Source organism: Oncorhynchus nerka, linkage group LG18 (genome assembly GCF_034236695.1).
Source record: "Oncorhynchus nerka isolate Pitt River linkage group LG18, Oner_Uvic_2.0, whole genome shotgun sequence".
In the NCBI taxonomy this organism is placed as follows: Eukaryota; Metazoa; Chordata; class Actinopteri; order Salmoniformes; family Salmonidae; genus Oncorhynchus; species Oncorhynchus nerka.
In genome coordinates, this window is record NC_088413.1 from 83,258,570 (window position 1) to 83,278,713 (window position 20,144).

Below are 20,144 nucleotides of genomic sequence, written 5' to 3' on the forward strand. Positions count from 1 at the left end.
TCCATGTTATGACCATCTTAAACCAATATGTCAACTTAGCAACCACCCCCCTCCCCTCTAACGCCTTAGACTGGAGTTAAAACTCTCACTGGAACCTGATAGATTTGAACAGACACTAGTTACATTTACATTTAAGTCATAGTTAGTCGTTACTGTCTTGTTCGGTCATTGCCTAACCGTTGACAACAGTTGTGTTCTGTTTCAGTGTGAGGAACCTTCTACAGTCGTCCGTAAGCGCTAATATGAACGCTCTCAGGGTCTGGGGGGGAGGAGTCTATGAGCAGGACATGTTCTACTCTCTCTGTGATGAGATGGGGATCATGGTAACTGACTGACTAGTACTCTTTCTCGTTGTCTTCGTCACAAACTCCCCATTCCCTTTTTACTGCTGTACTTTTGACCAATACCTTGTCTGTCCTTAGATCTGGCAGGACTTCATGTTTGCCTGTGCCATGTACCCCACTGAGCCTGACTTCATAGAGACGGTTAGAGAGGAGGTTGTCCAACAGGTGAGCTACACCTACAGGGTTGATGTTAGTATCTTTGTCCATCCTGCCCGTAGAGACACTACAGGGTTGATGTTAGTATCTTTGTCCAGACCTCGATGGCCCGTAGAGCACACTACAGGGTTGATGTTAGTATCTTTGTCCATCCTGCCCGTAGAGACACTACAGGGTTGATGTTAGGATCTTTGTCCAGACCTCGATGGCCCGTAGAGACACTACAGGGTTGATGTTAGTATCTTTGTCCATCCTGCCCGTAGAGACACTACAGGGTTGATGTTAGTATCTTTGTCCAGACCTCGATGGCCCGTAGAGCACACTACAGGGTTGATGTTAGGATCTTTGTCCAGACCTCGATGGCCCGTAGAGACACTACAGGGTTGATGTTAGTATCTTTGTCCAGACCTCGATGGCCCGTAGAGACACTACAGGGTTGATGTTAGGATCTTTGTCCATCCTGCCCGTAGAGCACACTACAGGGTTGATGTTAGTATCTTTGTCCAGACCTCGATGGCCCGTAGAGACACTACAGGGTTGATGTTAGTATCTTTGTCCAGACCTCGATGGCCCGTAGAGACACTACAGGGTTGATGTTAGTATCTTTGTCCAGACCTCGATGGCCCGTAGAGACACTACAGGGTTGATAGGATCTTTGTCCATCCTGCCCGTAGAGCACACTACAGGGTTGATGTTAGTATCTTTGTCCAGACCTCGATGGCCCGTAGAGACACTACAGGATTGATGTTAGTATCTTTGTCCAGACCTCGATGGCCCGTAGAGACACTACAGGGTTGACTTTAGGATCTTTGTCCATCCTGCCCGTAGAGACACTACAGGGTTGACTTTAGGATCTTTGTCCACCCTGCCCGTAGAGACACTACAGGGTTGATGTTAGTATCTTTGTCCAGACCTCGACGGCCCGTAGAGCACACTACAGGGTTGATGTTAGTATCTTTGTCCAGACCTCGATGGCCCGTAGAGACACTACAGGGTTGACTTTAGGATCTTTGTCCATCCTGCCCGTAGAGACACTACAGGGTTGATGTTAGTATCTTTGTCCAGACCTCGATGGCCCATAGAGCACTCTGCAAATCTCCTGTTTCTGTAGCGTGAGGCAGCTTGATGCAGCAATCACCTGGACAAGGCCTTGATGTATGTTAATATTGATAAGGATGACTCATTTCCTGGTTATAGCATGTAATAACATGTGTTCCTTCCTGTTTCCTCGCCTCAATCAGGTGAGGCGCTTAAAGTCCCACCCCTCGGTCATCGTGTGGAGTGGGAACAACGAGAATGAGGCGGCCCTGGCCACTAATTGGTTCGGCATCCCCGTTGCCCAGCAACCCCGGTACCATAGAGACTATGTGACTCTGTATGTGGACAACATCAGGGCTATTGTTCAGAAGGTGAGAGACATATCTGAGACATTGAACTAAGAAATACTGAGTCATGGTCATTCTACAGAAGTCTAAATTGGGGATTGATTGTTTTTCTTCTAATTTGAATCTTATTTTCATTTCCCCCAAACTTTCAGTAGACATTTATAGAATATACCTTATATACAATATATACAGTATACTAACCTTATATACAGTATATATAGTACACTAACCTTATGTACAGTGTATATAGTATACTAACCTTATATACACTATACTAACCTTATATACAGTATATATAGTACACTAACCTTATGTACACTATACTAAACTTATATACAGTATACTAACCTTATATACAGTATACTAACCTTATATACAGTATATTAACCTTATATACAGTATATATAGTACACTAACCTTATGTACAGTGTATATAGTATACTAACCTTATATATAGTATATATAGTATACTAACCTTATATATAGTATATATAGTATACTAACCTTATATACAGTATATATAGTACACTAAACTTATATACAGTATACTAACCTTATATACAGTATATTAACCTTATATACAGTGTATATATAGTATACTAACCTTATATATAGTATACTAACCTTATATACAGTACACTAACCTTATAAACAGTATATATAGTACACTAACCTTATATACAGTATATTAACCTTATATACAGTATACTAACCTTATATATAGTACACTAACCTTATATACAGTGTATATATAGTATACTAACCTTATATATAGTATACTAACCTTATATACAGTACACTAACCTTATAAACAGTATATATAGTACACTAACCTTATACACTATACTAACCTTATATACAGTATACTAACATTATATACAGTATATATAGTACACTAACCTTATATACAGTATACTAACCTTATATACAGTATATATAGTACACTAACCTTATATACAGTATACTAACCTTATATACAGTATATATAGTACACTAACCTTATATACACTATACTAACCTTATATACAGTATATATAGTATTCTAACCTTATATACAGTATATATAGTATACTAACCTTATATACAGTATACTAACCTTATATACAGTACATATAGTATACTAACCTTATATACACTATACTAACCTTATATACACTATACCAACCTTATATACAGTATATACACTATACTAACCTTATATACAGTATATATAGTATACTAACCTCATATACAGTATATATAGTATACTAACCTTATATATAGTATACTAACCTTATATACAGTATACTAACCTTATATACAGTATATATAGTATACTAACCTTATATACAGTACATATAGTATACTAACCTTATATACACTATACTAACCGTATATACAGTATATATAGTATACTAACCGTATATACAGTATATATAGTATACTAACCTTATATACAGTATATATAGTATACTAACCGTATATACAGTATATATAGTATACTAACCTTATATACAGTATATACACTATACTAACCTTATATACAGTATATATAGTATACTAACCGTATATACAGTATATATAGTATACTAACCTTATATACAGTATACTAACCTTATATACAGTATATATAGTATACTAACCTTATATACAGTACATATAGTATACTAACCTTATATACACTATACCAACCTTATATACAGTATATACACTATACTAACCTTATATACAGTATATATAGTATACTAACCTCATATACAGTATATATAGTATACTAACCTTATATATAGTATACTAACCTTATATACAGTATACTAACCTTATATACAGTATATATAGTATACTAACCTTATATACACTACATATAGTATACTAACCTTATATACACTATACTAACCGTATATACAGTATATATAGTATACTAACCGTATATACAGTATATATAGTATACTAACCTTATATACAGTATATACACTATACTAACCTTATATACAGTATATATAGTATTCTAACCTTATATACAGTATATATAGTATACTAACCTTATATACAGTATACTAACCTTATATACAGTATATATAGTATACTAACCTTCTATACAGTACATATAGTATACTAACCTTATATACACTATACTAACCTTATATACACTATACCAACCTTATATACAGTATATACACTATACTAACCTTATATACAGTATATATAGTATACTAACCTTATATACAGTATACTAACCTTATATACAGTATATATAGTATACTAACCTTATATACAGTACATATAGTATACTAACCTTATATACACTATACTAACCGTATATACAGTATATATAGTATACTATCCGTATATACAGTATATATAGTATACTAACCTTATATACAGTATATACACTATACTAACCTTATATACAGTATATATAGTATACTAACCTCATATACAGTATATATAGTATACTAACCTTATATACAGTATATATAGTATACTAACCTTATACAGTATATATAGTATACTAACCTTATATACAGTATATATAGTATACTAACCTTATATACAGTATATATAGTATACTAACCTTATACAGTATATATAGTATACTAACCTTATATACAGTATATACACTATACTAACCTTATATACACTATACTAACCTTATATACAATATATATAGTATACTAACCTCATATACAGTATATATAGTATACTAACCTTATATACACTATACTAACCGTATATACAGTATATATAGTATACTAACCTTATATACAGTATATACACTATACTAACCTTATATACAGTATATATAGTATACTAACCTTATATACACTATACTAACCTTATACAGTATATATAGTATACTAACCTTATATACAGTATATACACTATACTAACCTTATATACACTATACTAACCTTATATACAGTGTATATAGTATACTAACCTTATATACACTATACTAACCTTATATACAGTGTTTTGTTGGCGACATATTAAATCAACTAAAATGTACCCTCACCACGCTTGCGCGTTGGTCACGTTGGTTGAAAGAAGTGGACAAGCGGAATGACTTTTGCTTCCCTCCAGGCCTGAAGGGCACAAACCTTCAGGTAGGCTTAAATTGAAGATATGACAAATAGGAGTGGCAATATCGTCTGCTTTATTATCCTCAGTAATTCTCCATCCAAGTTGTCAGACCCTGGTGGCTTGTCATTGTTGATAGACAACAATATTTTTTTTTCACCTCTTCCACACTGACTTTGTGAAATGCTTGTCTTTCATCATTTGGTCAGATGTAATTGGATGTGTAGTTCCAGCATTGCTGGCATGTCATGCCTTAGTTTTCTAATTTTGCCAATGAAAAAAACTTTAAAGTAGTTGGTAATATCACTGGGTTTAGTGATGAATCCGCCATCTGATTCAATGAATGATGGAGCTGAGTTTTTTACGATCATTCTTTGTCATTTATCTTTGTTTCATAGTGTAGTTTCCTCTTCTTTTTATTCAGTTTAGTCACATGATTTCTTAATTCGCAGTACGTTTGCCAATCAGCTGTACAGCCAGACTTATTTGCCATCTGTTTTGCCTCATCCCTCTCAACCTTAGCAATTTTTTAATTCCTCATCAATCCACAGCGATCGAACGGTTTTCACATTGATTCTACAGTATCATCACATGACGATATTTGTATGGGTGTGGCTTAAAAAAGTAAGAGATAAGAGTAACAAATAATTTAAGAGCATTATTCACACTAGAACCAGACTGAACTGAACCCTATCTCTCCCTAGCCTGGTAGAACCAGACTGAACCCTATGTCTCCCTAGCCTGGTAGAACCAGACTGAACCCTATCTCTCCCTAGCCTGGTAGAACCAGACTGAACCCTATCTCTCCCTAGCCTAGAACCAGACTGAACCCTATCTCTCCCTAGCCTGGTAGAACCAGACTGAACCCTATCTCTCCCTAGCCTGGTAGAACCAGACTGAACCCTATCTCTCCCTAGCCTGGTAGAACCAGACTGAACCCTATCTCTCCCTAGCCTGGTAGAACCAGACTGAACCCTATCTCTCCCTAGCCTGGTAGAACCAGACTGAACCCTATCTCTCCCTAGCCTGGTAGAACCAGACTGAACCCTATCTCTCCCTAGCCTGGGAACCAGAACCAGACTGAACCCTATCTCTCCCTAGAACCAGACTGAACCCTATCTCTCCCTAGCCTGGTAGAACCAGACTGAACCCTATCTCTCCCTAGCCTGGCAGAACCAGACTGAACCCTATCTCTCCCTAGCCTGGTAGAACCAGACTGAACCCTCTCTCTCCCTAGCCTGGTAGAACCAGACTGAACCATCTCTCTCCCTAGCCTGGTAGAACCAGACTGAACCCTCTCTCTCCCTAGCCTGGTAGAACCAGACTGAACCCTATCTCTCCCTAGCCTGGTAGAACCAGACTGAACCCTCTCTCTCCTTAGCCTGGTAGAACCAGACTGAACCCTATCTCTCCCTAGCCTGGTAGAACCAGACTGAACCCTCTCTCTCCCTAGCCTGGTAGAACCAGACTGAACCCTCTCTCTCCCTAGCCTGGTAGAACCAGACTGAACCCTATCTCTCCCTAGCCTGGTAGAACCAGACTGAACCCTATCTCTCCCTAGCCTGGTAGAACCAGACTGAACCCTATCTCTCCCTAGCCTGGTAGAACCAGACTGAACCCTATCTCTCCCTAGCCTGGTAGAACCAGACTGAACCCTATCTCTCCCTAGCCTGGTAGAACCAGACTGAACCCTATCTCTCCCTAGCCTGGCAGAACCAGACTGAACCCTATCTCTCCCTAGCCTGGTAGAACCAGACTGAACCCTATCTCTCCCTAGCCTGGCAGAACCAGACTGAACCATCTCTCTCCTTAGCCTGGTAGAACCAGACTGAACCCTCTCTCCCTAGCCTGGTAGAACCAGACTGAACCCTGAACCTCTCTCCCTAGCCTGGTAGAACCAGACTGAACCCATCTCTCCCTAGCCTGGTAGAACCAGACTGAACCCTATCTCTCCCTAGCCTGGTAGAACCAGACTGAACCCTATCTCTCCCTAGCCTGGTAGAACCAGACTGAACCCTATCTCTCCCTAGCCTGGTAGAACCAGACTGAACCCTCTCTCTCCCTAGCCTGGTAGAACCAGACTGAACCCTATCTCTCCCTAGCCTGGCAGAACCAGACTGAACCCTATCTCTCCCTAGCCTGGCAGAACCAGACTGAACCCTATCTCTCCCTAGCCTGGTAGAACCAGACTGAACCATCTCTCTCCCTAGCCTGGTAGAACCAGACTGAACCCTCTCTCTCCCTAGCCTGGTAGAACCAGACTGAACCCTCTCTCTCCCTAGCCTGGTAGAACCAGACTGAACCCTATCTCTCCCTAGCCTGGTAGAACCAGACTGAACCCTCTCTCTCCTTAGCCTGGTAGAACCAGACTGAAACCAGACTGAACCCTATCTCTCCCTAGCCTGGTAGAACCAGACTGAACCCTCTCTCTCCCTAGCCTGGTAGAACCAGACTGAACCCTCTCTCTCCCTAGCCTGGTAGAACCAGACTGAACCCTATCTCTCCCTAGCCTGGTAGAACCAGACTGAACCCTATCTCTCCCTAGCCTGGTAGAACCAGACTGAACCCTATCTCTCCCTAGCCTGGTAGAACCAGACTGAACCCTATCTCTCCCTAGCCTGGTAGAACCAGACTGAACCCTATCTCTCCCTAGCCTGGTAGAACCAGACTGAACCCTATCTCTCCCTAGCCTGGTAGAACCAGACTGAACCCTATCTCTCCCTAGCCTGGCAGAACCAGACTGAACCCTATCTCTCCCTAGCCTGGTAGAACCAGACTGAACCCTCTCTCTCCTTAGCCTGGTAGAACCAGACTGAACCCTATCTCTCCCTAGCCTGGTAGAACCAGACTGAACCCTCTCTCTCCCTAGCCTGGTAGAACCAGACTGAACCCTCTCTCTCCCTAGCCTGGTAGAACCAGACTGAACCCTATCTCTCCCTAGCCTGGTAGAACCAGACTGAACCCTATCTCTCCCTAGCCTGGTAGAACCAGACTGAACCCTATCTCTCCCTAGCCTGGTAGAACCAGACTGAACCCTATCTCTCCCTAGCCTGGTAGAACCAGACTGAACCCTATCTCTCCCTAGCCTGGTAGAACCAGACTGAACCCTATCTCTCCCTAGCCTGGTAGAACCAGACTGAACACTCTCTCTCCCTAGCCTGGTAGAACCAGACTGAACCCTATCTCTCCCTAGCCTGGTAGAACCAGACTGAACCCTATCTCTCCCTAGCCTGGTAGAACCAGACTGAACCCTATCTCTCCCTAGCCTGGTAGAACCAGACTGAACCCTATCTCTCCCTAGCCTGGTAGAACCAGACTGAACCCTATCTCTCCCTAGCCTGGTAGAACCAGACTGAACCCTATCTCTCCCTAGCCTGGTAGAACCAGACTGAACCCTATCTCTCCCTAGCCTGGTAGAACCAGACTGACCCCTATCTCTCCCTAGCCTGGTAGAAGCAGACTGAACCCTATCTCTCCCTAGCCTGGTAGAACCAGACTGAACCCTATCTCTCCCTAGCCTGGTAGAACCAGACTGAACCCTATATCTCCCTAGCCTGGTAGAACCAGACTGAACCCTATCTCTCCCTAGCCTGGTAGAACCAGACTGAACCCTATCTCTCCCTAGCCTGGTAGAACCAGACTGAACCCTCTCTCTCCCTAGCCTGGTAGAACCAGACTGAACCCTATCTCTCCCTAGCCTGGTAGAACCAGACTGAACCCTATCTCTCCCTATCCTGGTAGAACCAGACTGAACCCTATCTCTCCCTAGCCTGGTAGAACCAGACTGAACCCTATCTCTCCCTAGCCTGGCAGAACCAGACTGAACCCTATCTCTCCCTAGCCTGGCAGAACCAGACTGAACCCTCTCTCTCCCTAGCCTGGTAGAACCAGACTGAACCATCTCTCTCCCTAGCCTGGTAGAACCAGACTGAACCCTCTCTCTCCCTAGCCTGGTAGAACCAGACTGAACCCTATCTCTCCCTAGCCTGGTAGAACCAGACTGAACCCTCTCTCTCCTTAGCCTGGTAGAACCAGACTGAACCCTATCTCTCCCTAGCCTGGTAGAACCAGACTGAACCCTATCTCTCCCTAGCCTGGTAGAACCAGACTGAACCCTATCTCTCCCTAGCCTGGTAGAACCAGACTGAACCCTATCTCTCCCTAGCCTGGTAGAACCAGACTGAACCCTATCTCTCCCTAGCCTGGTAGAACCAGACTGAACCCTATCTCTCCCTAGCCTGGTAGAACCAGACTGAACCCTATCTCTCCCTAGCCTGGTAGAACCAGACTGAACCCTATCTCTCCCTAGCCTGGTAGAACCAGACTGAACCCTATCTCTCCCTAGCCTGGTAGAACCAGACTGAACCCTATCTCTCCCTATCCTGGTAGAACCAGACTGAACCCTATCTCTCCCTAGCCTGGTAGAACCAGACTGAACCCTATCTCTCCCTAGCCTGGTAGAACCAGACTGAACCCTATCTCTCCCTAGCCTGGTAGAACCAGACTGAACCCTATCTCTCCCTAGCCTGGTAGAACCCTGCCCTCACCAACATTGTCTGATTTAGTGCCTTTTGGTTTATTGCCTGGTGTTGTCCACTCTGTTCTAATGAGTCCTGTGTGGCTTGTGGGCATTGTAGATGGAAACAGAAGATCGTCTAGAGACTACTGGAGGTTACTGGAGGTTACTGGAGGTTAGTGGAGGCTACTGGAGGCTACTGGAGGTTACTGGAGGTTACTGGAGGCTACTGGAGGTTACTGGAGGCTACTGGAGGCTACTGGAGGTTATTGACGTAACTCTGGTTCTGTTTCTCTCAGGCGTCTAGTTTGGGAAACGCTCCTTCAGGGTATCGCCATACTGGTATTGTGACAACCCTAGCCTAATTTAACCAGGTTCCTATCTCCACCTCAGGAAGACGGTAGCCGCCCGTTCCTAGTCTCCAGTCCCACTAACGGAGTAGAGTCTCAGCAGGAGGGCTGGGTGGCCCACGACCCCTACGACCTACACTATGGAGACACACACTACTATAGCTACAGCCATGACTGCTGGGACTGGACGGCCCTGCCACGCACACGCTTCGCCTCCGAGTACGGCTTCCAGTCCTGGCCCTCCTTCTCCACCTTGCAGAAGGTACTGTACCCTGGTTGGGGAGGACGACATGTACATTCCTGTATTGTACTGCCTTCAGGTCATCCAGTGATTTGATGCTCTCTGCTCTCAGGTGTCTGTGTCAGAAGACTGGAGTTATGGGAGTAACTTCTCGTCTCACCGTCAGCACCACCAGACTGGCAACCAGCAGATGCTGCAACAGGCTGGACTACACTACCATCTCCCAGCCTCAGCAGATCCACTGAAGAGATACAGGGACACACTGTACATCACACAGGTACGCCAGACAGGTACACCAGACAGGTACACCAGACAGGTACACCAGACAGGTACGCCAGACACTACATCACACAGGTACACCAGACAGGTACACCAGACAGGTACACCAGACACTACATCACACAGGTACACCAGACACTACATCACACAGGTACACCAGACACTACATCACACAGGTACACCAGACAGGTACACCAGACAGGTACACCAGACACTACATCACACAGGTACGCCAGACACTACATCACACAGGTACGCCAGACACTACATCACACAGGTACACCAGACACTACATCACACAGGTATGCCAGACACTACATCACACAGGTACACCAGACAGGTACGCCAGACACTACATCACACAGGTACACCAGACAGGTACACCAGACAGGTACACCAGACACTACATCACACAGGTACGCCAGACACTACATCACACAGGTACACCAGACAGGTACGCCAGACACTACATCACACAGGTACACCAGACAGGTACGCCAGACACTACATCACACAGGTACACCAGACAGGTACACCAGACAGGTACGCCAGACACTACATCACACAGGTACGCCAGACAGGTACACCAGACAGGTACGCCAGACACTACATCACACAGGTACACCAGACAGGTACGCCAGACAGGTACGCCAGACAGGTACACCAGACAGGTACACCAGACACTACATCACACAGGTACGCCAGACACTACATCAGACAGGTACGCCAGACACTACATCACACAGGTACGCCAGACAGGTACGCCAGACAGGTACACCAGACAGGTACGCCAGACACTACATCACACAGGTACGCCAGACACTACATCACACAGCTACGCCAGACAGGTACACCAGACAGGTACGCCAGACACTACATCACACAGGTACGCCAGACACTACATCACACAGGTACACCAGACAGGTACACCAGACAGGTACACCAGACACTACATCACACAGGTACGCCAGACAGGTACGCCAGACAGGTACACCAGACAGGTACGCCAGACACTACATCACACAGGTACGCCAGACAGGTACACCAGACAGGTACGCCATACACTACATCACACAGGTACGCCAGACAGGTACACCAGACAGGTACGCCAGACACTACATCAGACAGGTACGCCAGACACTACATCACACAGGTACGCCAGACAGGTAGACCAGACAGGTACGCCAGACACTACATCACACAGGTACACCAGACAGGTACACCAGACAGGTACGCCAGACACTACATCACACAGGTACACCAGACAGGTACACCAGACAGGTACGCCAGACACTACATCACACAGGTACACCAGACAGGTACACCAGACAGGTACGCCAGACACTACATCACACAGGTACGCCAGACACTACATCACACAGGTACGCCAGACAGGTACGCCAGACAGGTACACCAGACAGGTACGCCAGACACTACATCACACAGGTACGCCAGACAGGTACGCCAGACACTACATCACACAGGTACGCCAGACAGGTACACCAGACAGGTACACCAGACACTACATCACACAGGTACGCCAGACACTACATCACACAGGTACACCAGACAGGTACGCCAGACAGGTACACCAGACAGGTACGCCAGACACTACATCACACAGGTACGCCAGACACTACATCACACAGGTACGCCAGACAGGTACACCAGACAGGTACGCCAGACACTACATCACACAGGTACACCAGACAGGTACACCAGACAGGTACACCAGACACTACATCACACAGGTACACCAGACAGGTACACCAGACAGGTACGCCAGACACTACATCAGACAGGTACGCCAGACACTACATCACACAGGTACGCCAGACAGGTACGCCAGACAGGTACACCAGACAGGTACGCCAGACACTACATCACACAGGTACGCCAGACACTACATCACACAGGTACGCCAGACACTACATCACACAGCTACGCCAGACAGGTACACCAGACAGGTACGCCAGACACTACATCACACAGGTACGCCAGACACTACATCACACAGGTACACCAGACAGGTACACCAGACAGGTACACCAGACACTACATCACACAGGTACGCCAGACAGGTACGCCAGACAGGTACACCAGACAGGTACGCCAGACACTACATCACACAGGTACGCCAGACAGGTACACCACACAGGTACGCCATACACTACATCACACAGGTACGCCAGACAGGTACACCAGACAGGTACGCCAGACACTACATCAGACAGGTACGCCAGACACTACATCACACAGGTACGCCAGACAGGTAGACCAGACAGGTACGCCAGACACTACATCACACAGGTACACCAGACAGGTACACCAGACAGGTACGCCAGACACTACATCACACAGGTACACCAGACAGGTACACCAGACAGGTACGCCAGACACTACATCACACAGGTACGCCAGACAGGTACACCAGACAGGTACGCCAGACACTACATCACACAGGTACGCCAGACACTACATCACACAGGTACGCCAGACAGGTACGCCAGACAGGTACACCAGACAGGTACGCCAGACACTACATCACACAGGTACGCCAGACAGGTACGCCAGACACTACATCACACAGGTACGCCAGACAGGTACACCAGACAGGTACACCAGACACTACATCACACAGGTACGCCAGACACTACATCACACAGGTACACCAGACAGGTACGCCAGACAGGTACACCAGACAGGTACGCCAGACACTACATCACACAGGTACACCAGACAGGTACACCAGATAGGTACGCCAGACACTACATCACACAGGTACACCAGACAGGTACACCAGACAGGTACGCCAGACACTACATCAGACAGGTACGCCAGACACTACATCACACAGGTACGCCAGACAGGTACGCCAGACAGGTACACCAGACAGGTACGCCAGACACTACATCACACAGGTACGCCAGACACTACATCACACAGCTACGCCAAACAGGTACACCAGACAGGTACGCCAGACACTACATCACACAGGTACGCCAGACACTACATCACACAGGTACACCAGACAGGTACACCAGACAGGTACACCAGACACTACATCACACAGGTACGCCAGACAGGTACGCCAGACAGGTACACCAGACAGGTACGCCAGACAGGTACACCAGACAGGTACGCCAGACACTACATCACACAGGTACGCCAGACAGGTACACCACACAGGTACGCCATACACTACATCACACAGGTACGCCAGACAGGTACACCAGACAGGTACGCCAGACACTACATCAGACAGGTACGCCAGACACTACATCACACAGGTACGCCAGACAGGTAGACCAGACAGGTACGCCAGACACTACATCAGGTACGCCAGACAGGTACACCAGACAGGTACACCAGACAGGTACGCCAGACACTACATCACACAGGTACACCAGACAGGTACACCAGACAGGTACGCCAGACACTACATCACACAGGTACGCCAGACAGGTACACCAGACAGGTACGCCAGACACTACATCACACAGGTACGCCAGACACTACATCACACAGGTACGCCAGACAGGTAGACCAGACAGGTACGCCAGACACTACATCACACAGGTACGCCAGACAGGTACACCAGACAGGTACGCCAGACACTACATCACACAGGTACACCAGACAGGTACACCAGACAGGTACGCCAGACACTACATCACACAGGTACGCCAGACACTACATCACACAGGTACGCCAGACACTACGCCAGATCACAGACAGGTACGCCAGACACTACATCACACAGGTACGCCAGACAGGTACGCCAGACACTACACCAGACAGGTACGCCAGACACTACATCACACAGGTACACCAGACAGGTACACCAGACAGGTACGCCAGACACTACATCACACAGGTACACCAGACAGGTACACCAGACAGGTACGCCAGACACTACATCACACAGGTACGCCAGACACTACATCACACAGGTACACCAGACAGGTACGCCAGACAGGTACACCAGACAGGTACGCCAGACACTACATCACACAGGTACACCAGACAGGTACATCAGACAGGTACGCCAGACACTACATCACACAGGTACGCCAGACACCAGACAGGTACGCCAGACAGGTACGCCAGACAGGTACATCAGACAGGTACGCCAGACACTACATCACACAGGTACGCCAGACAGGTACACCAGACAGGTACACCAGACACGCCAGACACTACATCACACAGGTACGCCAGACACTACATCACACAGGTACGCCAGACAGGTACACCAGACAGGTACGCCAGACACTACATCACACAGGTACACCAGACAGGCATCACACAGGACACCAGACATCACACAGGTACACCAGACACTACATCACACAGGTACGCCAGACAGGTACACCAGACAGGTACACCAGACACTACATCACACAGGTACGCCAGACAGGTACACCAGACAGGTACGCCAGACACTACATCACACAGGTACACCAGACAGGTACACCAGACAGGTACGCCATACACAGACATCGCCAGACACTACATCAGACAGGTACACCAGACAGGTACGCCAGACACTACATCACACAGGTACGCCAGACAGGTAGACCAGACAGGTACGCCAGACACTACATCACACAGGTACACCAGACAGGTACATCAGACAGGTACGCCAGACACTACATCACACAGGTACGCCAGACAGGTACACCAGACAGGTACGCCAGACACTACATCACACAGGTACGCCAGACAGGTACACCAGACAGGTACGCCAGACACTACATCACACAGGTACGCCATCACACAGGTACGCCAGACAGGTACGCCAGACACTACATCACACAGGTACACCAGACACTACATCAGACAGGTACACCAGACAGGTACACCAGACACTACATCACACAGGTACGCCAGACAGGTACACCAGACAGGTACGCCAGACACTACATCACACAGGTACGCCAGACAGGTACATCAGACAGGTACACCAGACAGGTACGCCAGACAGGTACATCAGACAGGTACGCCAGACAGGTACACCAGACAGGTACGCCAGACACTACATCAGACAGGTACGCCAGACACTACATCACACAGGTACGCCAGACAGGTACGCCAGACACGCATCAGACAGGTACACCAGACAGGTACACCAGACAGGTACGCCAGACACTACATCACACAGGTACACCAGACAGGTACACCAGACAGGTACGCCAGACACTACATCACACAGGTACGCCAGACAGGTACACCAGACGGGTACGCCAGACACTACATCACACAGGTACACCAGACAGGTATGCCAGACAGGTACGCCAGACAGGTACACCAGACAGGTACACCGACACTACATCAGACAGGTACGCCAGACACTACATCACACAGGTACGCCAGACACTACATCACACAGGTACACCAGACAGGTACACCAGACACTACATCACACAGGTACACCAGACACTACATCACACAGGTACACCAGACAGGTACACCAGACACTACATCACACAGGTACGCCAGACACTACATCACACAGGTACACCAGACAGGTACACCAGACAGGTACACCAGACACTACATCACACAGGTACGCCAGACACTACATCACACAGGTACACCAGACAGTACATCACACAGGTACGAGACAGGTACACCAGACAGGTACACCAGACACTACATCACACAGGTACACCAGACACTACATCACACAGGTACACCAGACACTACATCACACAGGTACACCAGACAGGTACACCAGACAGGTACGCCAGACACTACATCACACAGGTACACCAGACAGGTACACCAGACACCAGACAGGTACACCAGACACGCCAGACACTACATCACACAGGTACACCAGACAGGTACACCAGACAGGTACGCCAGACACTACATCACACAGGTACGCCAGACAGGTACGCCAGACAGGTACACCAGACACTACATCACACAGGTACGCCAGACACTACATCAGACAGGTACGCCAGACACTACATCACACAGGTACGCCAGACAGGTACGCCAGACAGGTACACCAGACAGGTACGCCAGACACTACATCACACAGGTACGCCAGACAGGTACACCAGACAGGTACGCCAGACACTACATCACACATGTACGCCAGACACTACATCACACAGGTACGCCAGACAGGTACACCAGACAGGTACGCCAGACACTACATCACACAGGTACACCAGACAGGTACACCAGACACTACATCACACAGGTACGCCAGACACTACATCACACAGGTACACCAGACAGGTACACCAGACAGGTACACCAGACACTACATCACACAGGTACACCAGACAGGTACACCAGACAGGTACGCCAGACACTACATCACACAGGTACACCAGACAGGTACACCAGACACTACATCACGCAGGTACACCAGACAGGTACGCCAGACACTACATCACACAGGTACACCAGACAGGTACGCCAGACACTACATCACACAGGTACACCAGACAGGTACGCCAGACAGGTACGCCAGACAGGTACACCAGACAGGTACACCAGACACTACATCACACAGGTACGCCAGACACTACATCAGACAGGTACGCCAGACACTACATCACACAGGTACGCCAGACAGGTACGCCAGACAGGTACACCAGACAGGTACGCCAGACACTACATCACACAGGTACGCCAGACAGGTACACCAGACAGGTACACCAGACACTACATCACACAGGTACACCAGACAGGTACATCAGACAGGTACACCAGACAGGTACATCAGACAGGTACGCCAGACACTACATCAGACAGGTACGCCAGACACTACATCACACAGGTACGCCAGACAGGTACGCCAGACAGGTACACCAAACAGGTACGCCAGACACTACATCACACAGGTACGCCAGACAGGTACACCAGACAGGTACGCCAGACACTACATCAGACAGGTACGCCAGACACTACATCACACAGGTACGCCAGACAGGTACACCAGACAGGTACGCCAGACACTACATCACACAGGTACACCAGACAGGTACGCCAGACACTACATCACACAGGTACACCAGACAGGTACACCAGACAGGTACGCCAGACACTACATCACACAGGTACGCCAGACAGGTACACCAGACGGGTACGCCAGACACTACATCACACAGGTACACCAGACAGGTATGCCAGACAGGTACGCCAGACAGGTACGCCAGACAGGTACACCAGACAGGTACACCGACACTACATCAGACAGGTACGCCAGACACTACATCACACAGGTACGCCAGACACTACATCACACAGGTACACCAGACAGGTACACCAGACACTACATCACACAGGTACACCAGACACTACATCACACAGGTACACCAGACAGGTACACCAGATTATGAGGTCTTACACCAGACACTATGAGTGGTCTTCACACAGGTCACTATGCCAGACACTACATCACACAGGTACACGAGACAGGTACACCAGACAGGTACACCAGACACTACATCACACAGGTACACCAGACACTACATCACACAGGTACACCAGACACTACATCACACAGGTACACCAGACAGGTACGCCAGACACTACATCACACAGGTACACCAGACAGGTACACCAGACAGGTACGCCAGACACTACATCACACAGGTACACCAGACAGGATGTCCTGGACACTCATCACACAGGTACGTCCTGACAGGGTCCTGGTCCAGACAGGTACGTGCTGACACAGGATGTCCTGGTACCTCAGGTAGGTCCTGGTCCAGATAGGTACACCAGACACTCCTCTACAGGTACGCCAGACACTACATCACACAGGTACCCCAGACAGGTACGCCAGACAGGTACACCAGACAGGTACGCCAGACACTACATCACACAGGTACGCCAGACACCACATCACACAGGTACGCCAGACACCACATCACACAGGTACACCATACAGGTACGCCAGACAGGTACGCCAGACACTACATACCACATACCACATGAGTGGTCTTCCTCCAGGTCACTATGAGTGGTCTTCCTCCAGGTCATTATGAGTGGTCTTCCTCCAGGTCATTATGAGTGGTCTTCCTCCAGGTCATTATGAGTGGTCTTCCTCCAGGTCACTATGAGTGGTCTTCCTCCAGGTCACTATGAGTGGTCTTCCTCCAGGTCACTATGAGTGGTCTTACTCCAGGTCACTATGAGTGGTCTTCCTCCAGGTCATGCAGGCCCAGTGTGTTAAGGTCCAGACAGAGTTCTACCGCCGCAGCAAGAGTGATGTCATCGAGGGCAAAGGTCACACCATGGGAGCTCTCTACTGGCAACTCAATGATATCTGGCAGGGCCCTTCCTGGTCCTCTATAGGTAGGTGCTGTTACAGGATGTCCTGGTCCTCTATAGGTAGGTCCTGGTCCTTTATAGGTAGGTCCTGTTACAGGATGTCCCGGTCCTCTATAGGTAGGTCCTGTTACAGGATGTCCTGGTCCTCTATAGGTAGGTCCTGTTACAGGATGTCCTGGTCCTCTATAGGTAGGTGCTGTTACAGGATGTCCTGGTCCTCTATAGGTAGGTCCTGGTCCTCTATAGGTAGGTCCCGGTCCTCTATAGGTATGTCCTGGTCCTCTATAGGTAGGTCCCGGTCCTCTATAGGTAGGTGCTGTTACAGGATATCCTGGTCCTCTATAGGTATGTCCTGGTCCTCTATAGGTAGGTGCTGTTACAGGATGTCCCGGTCCTCTATAGGTAGGTCCCGGTCCTCTATAGGTAGGTGCTGTTACAGGATGTCCTGGTCCTCTATAGGTAGGTGCTGTTACAGGATATCCTGGTCCTCTATAGGTAGGTCCCGGTCCTCTATAGGTAGGTCCCGGTCCTCTATAGGTAGGTGCTGTTACAGGATGTCCTGGTCCTCTATAGGTAGGTCCCGGTCCTCTATAGGTAGGTCCCGGTCCTCTATAGGTAGGTCCCGGTCCTCTATAGGTAGGTGCTGTTACAGGATGTCCTGGTCCTCTATAGGTAGGTCCTGGTCCTCTATAGGTAGGTGCTGTTACAGGATGTCCCGGTCCTCTATAGGTAGGTCCTGGTCCTCTATAGGTAGGTGCTGTTACAGGATATCCTGGTCCTCTATAGGTAGGTCCCGGTCCTCTATAGGTAGGTCCTGGTCCTCTATAGGTAGGTCCTGGTCCTCTATAGGTAGGTGCTGTTACAGGATATCCTGGTCCTCTATAGGTAGGTCCTGTTACAGGATGTCCCGGTCCTCTATAGGTATGTCCTGTTACAGGATGTCCTGGTCCTCTATAGGTAGGTCCTGTTACAGGATGTCCCGGTCCTCTATAGGTAGGTGCTGTTACAGGATGTCCTGGTCCTCTATAGGTAGGTCCTGGTCCTCTATAGGTATGTCCTGTTACAGGATGTCCTGGTCCTCTATAGGTAGGTGCTGTTACAGGATGTCCTGGTCCTCTATAGGTAGGTGCTGTTACAGGATGTCCTGGTCCTCTATAGGTAGGTCCTGGTCCTCTATAGGTAGGTGCTGTTACAGGATGTCCTGGTCCTCTATAGGTAGGTCCTGGTCCTCTATAGGTAGGTCCCGGTCCTCTATAGGTAGGTCCTGGTCCTCTATAGGTAGGTCCCGGTCCTCTATAGGTAGGTGCTGTTACAGGATGTCCTGGTCCTCTATAGGTAGGTCCTGGTCCTCTATAGGTATGTCCTGTTACAGGATGTCCTGGTCCTCTATAGGTATGTCCTGTTACAGGATGTCCCGGTCCTCTATAGGTAGGTCCTGGTCCTCTATAGGTAGGTGCTGTTACAGGATGTCCTGGTCCTCTATAGGTAGGTCCTGGTCCTCTATAGGTAGGT

At 47.8% G+C, this 20,144-nt stretch overlaps 1 protein-coding gene across 2 annotated transcripts in view; it reads left to right on the forward strand.

Annotated features, from left to right (window-relative positions):
• Positions 1-20,144, forward strand: part of manba (mannosidase, beta A, lysosomal) — a 50,285-nt gene that overhangs the window by 17,039 nt on the left and 13,102 nt on the right. For both annotated transcript variants that reach the window (XM_065004433.1, XM_065004432.1), the window contains exons 9-14: positions 206-323; positions 423-509; positions 1,742-1,909; positions 9,855-10,073; positions 10,165-10,329; positions 18,512-18,656. In XM_065004433.1, coding sequence (XP_064860505.1) covers positions 206-323; positions 423-509; positions 1,742-1,909; positions 9,855-10,073; positions 10,165-10,329; positions 18,512-18,656 — 902 coding nt within the window. The remainder of the gene's footprint in view (positions 1-205; positions 324-422; positions 510-1,741; positions 1,910-9,854; positions 10,074-10,164; positions 10,330-18,511; positions 18,657-20,144) is intronic.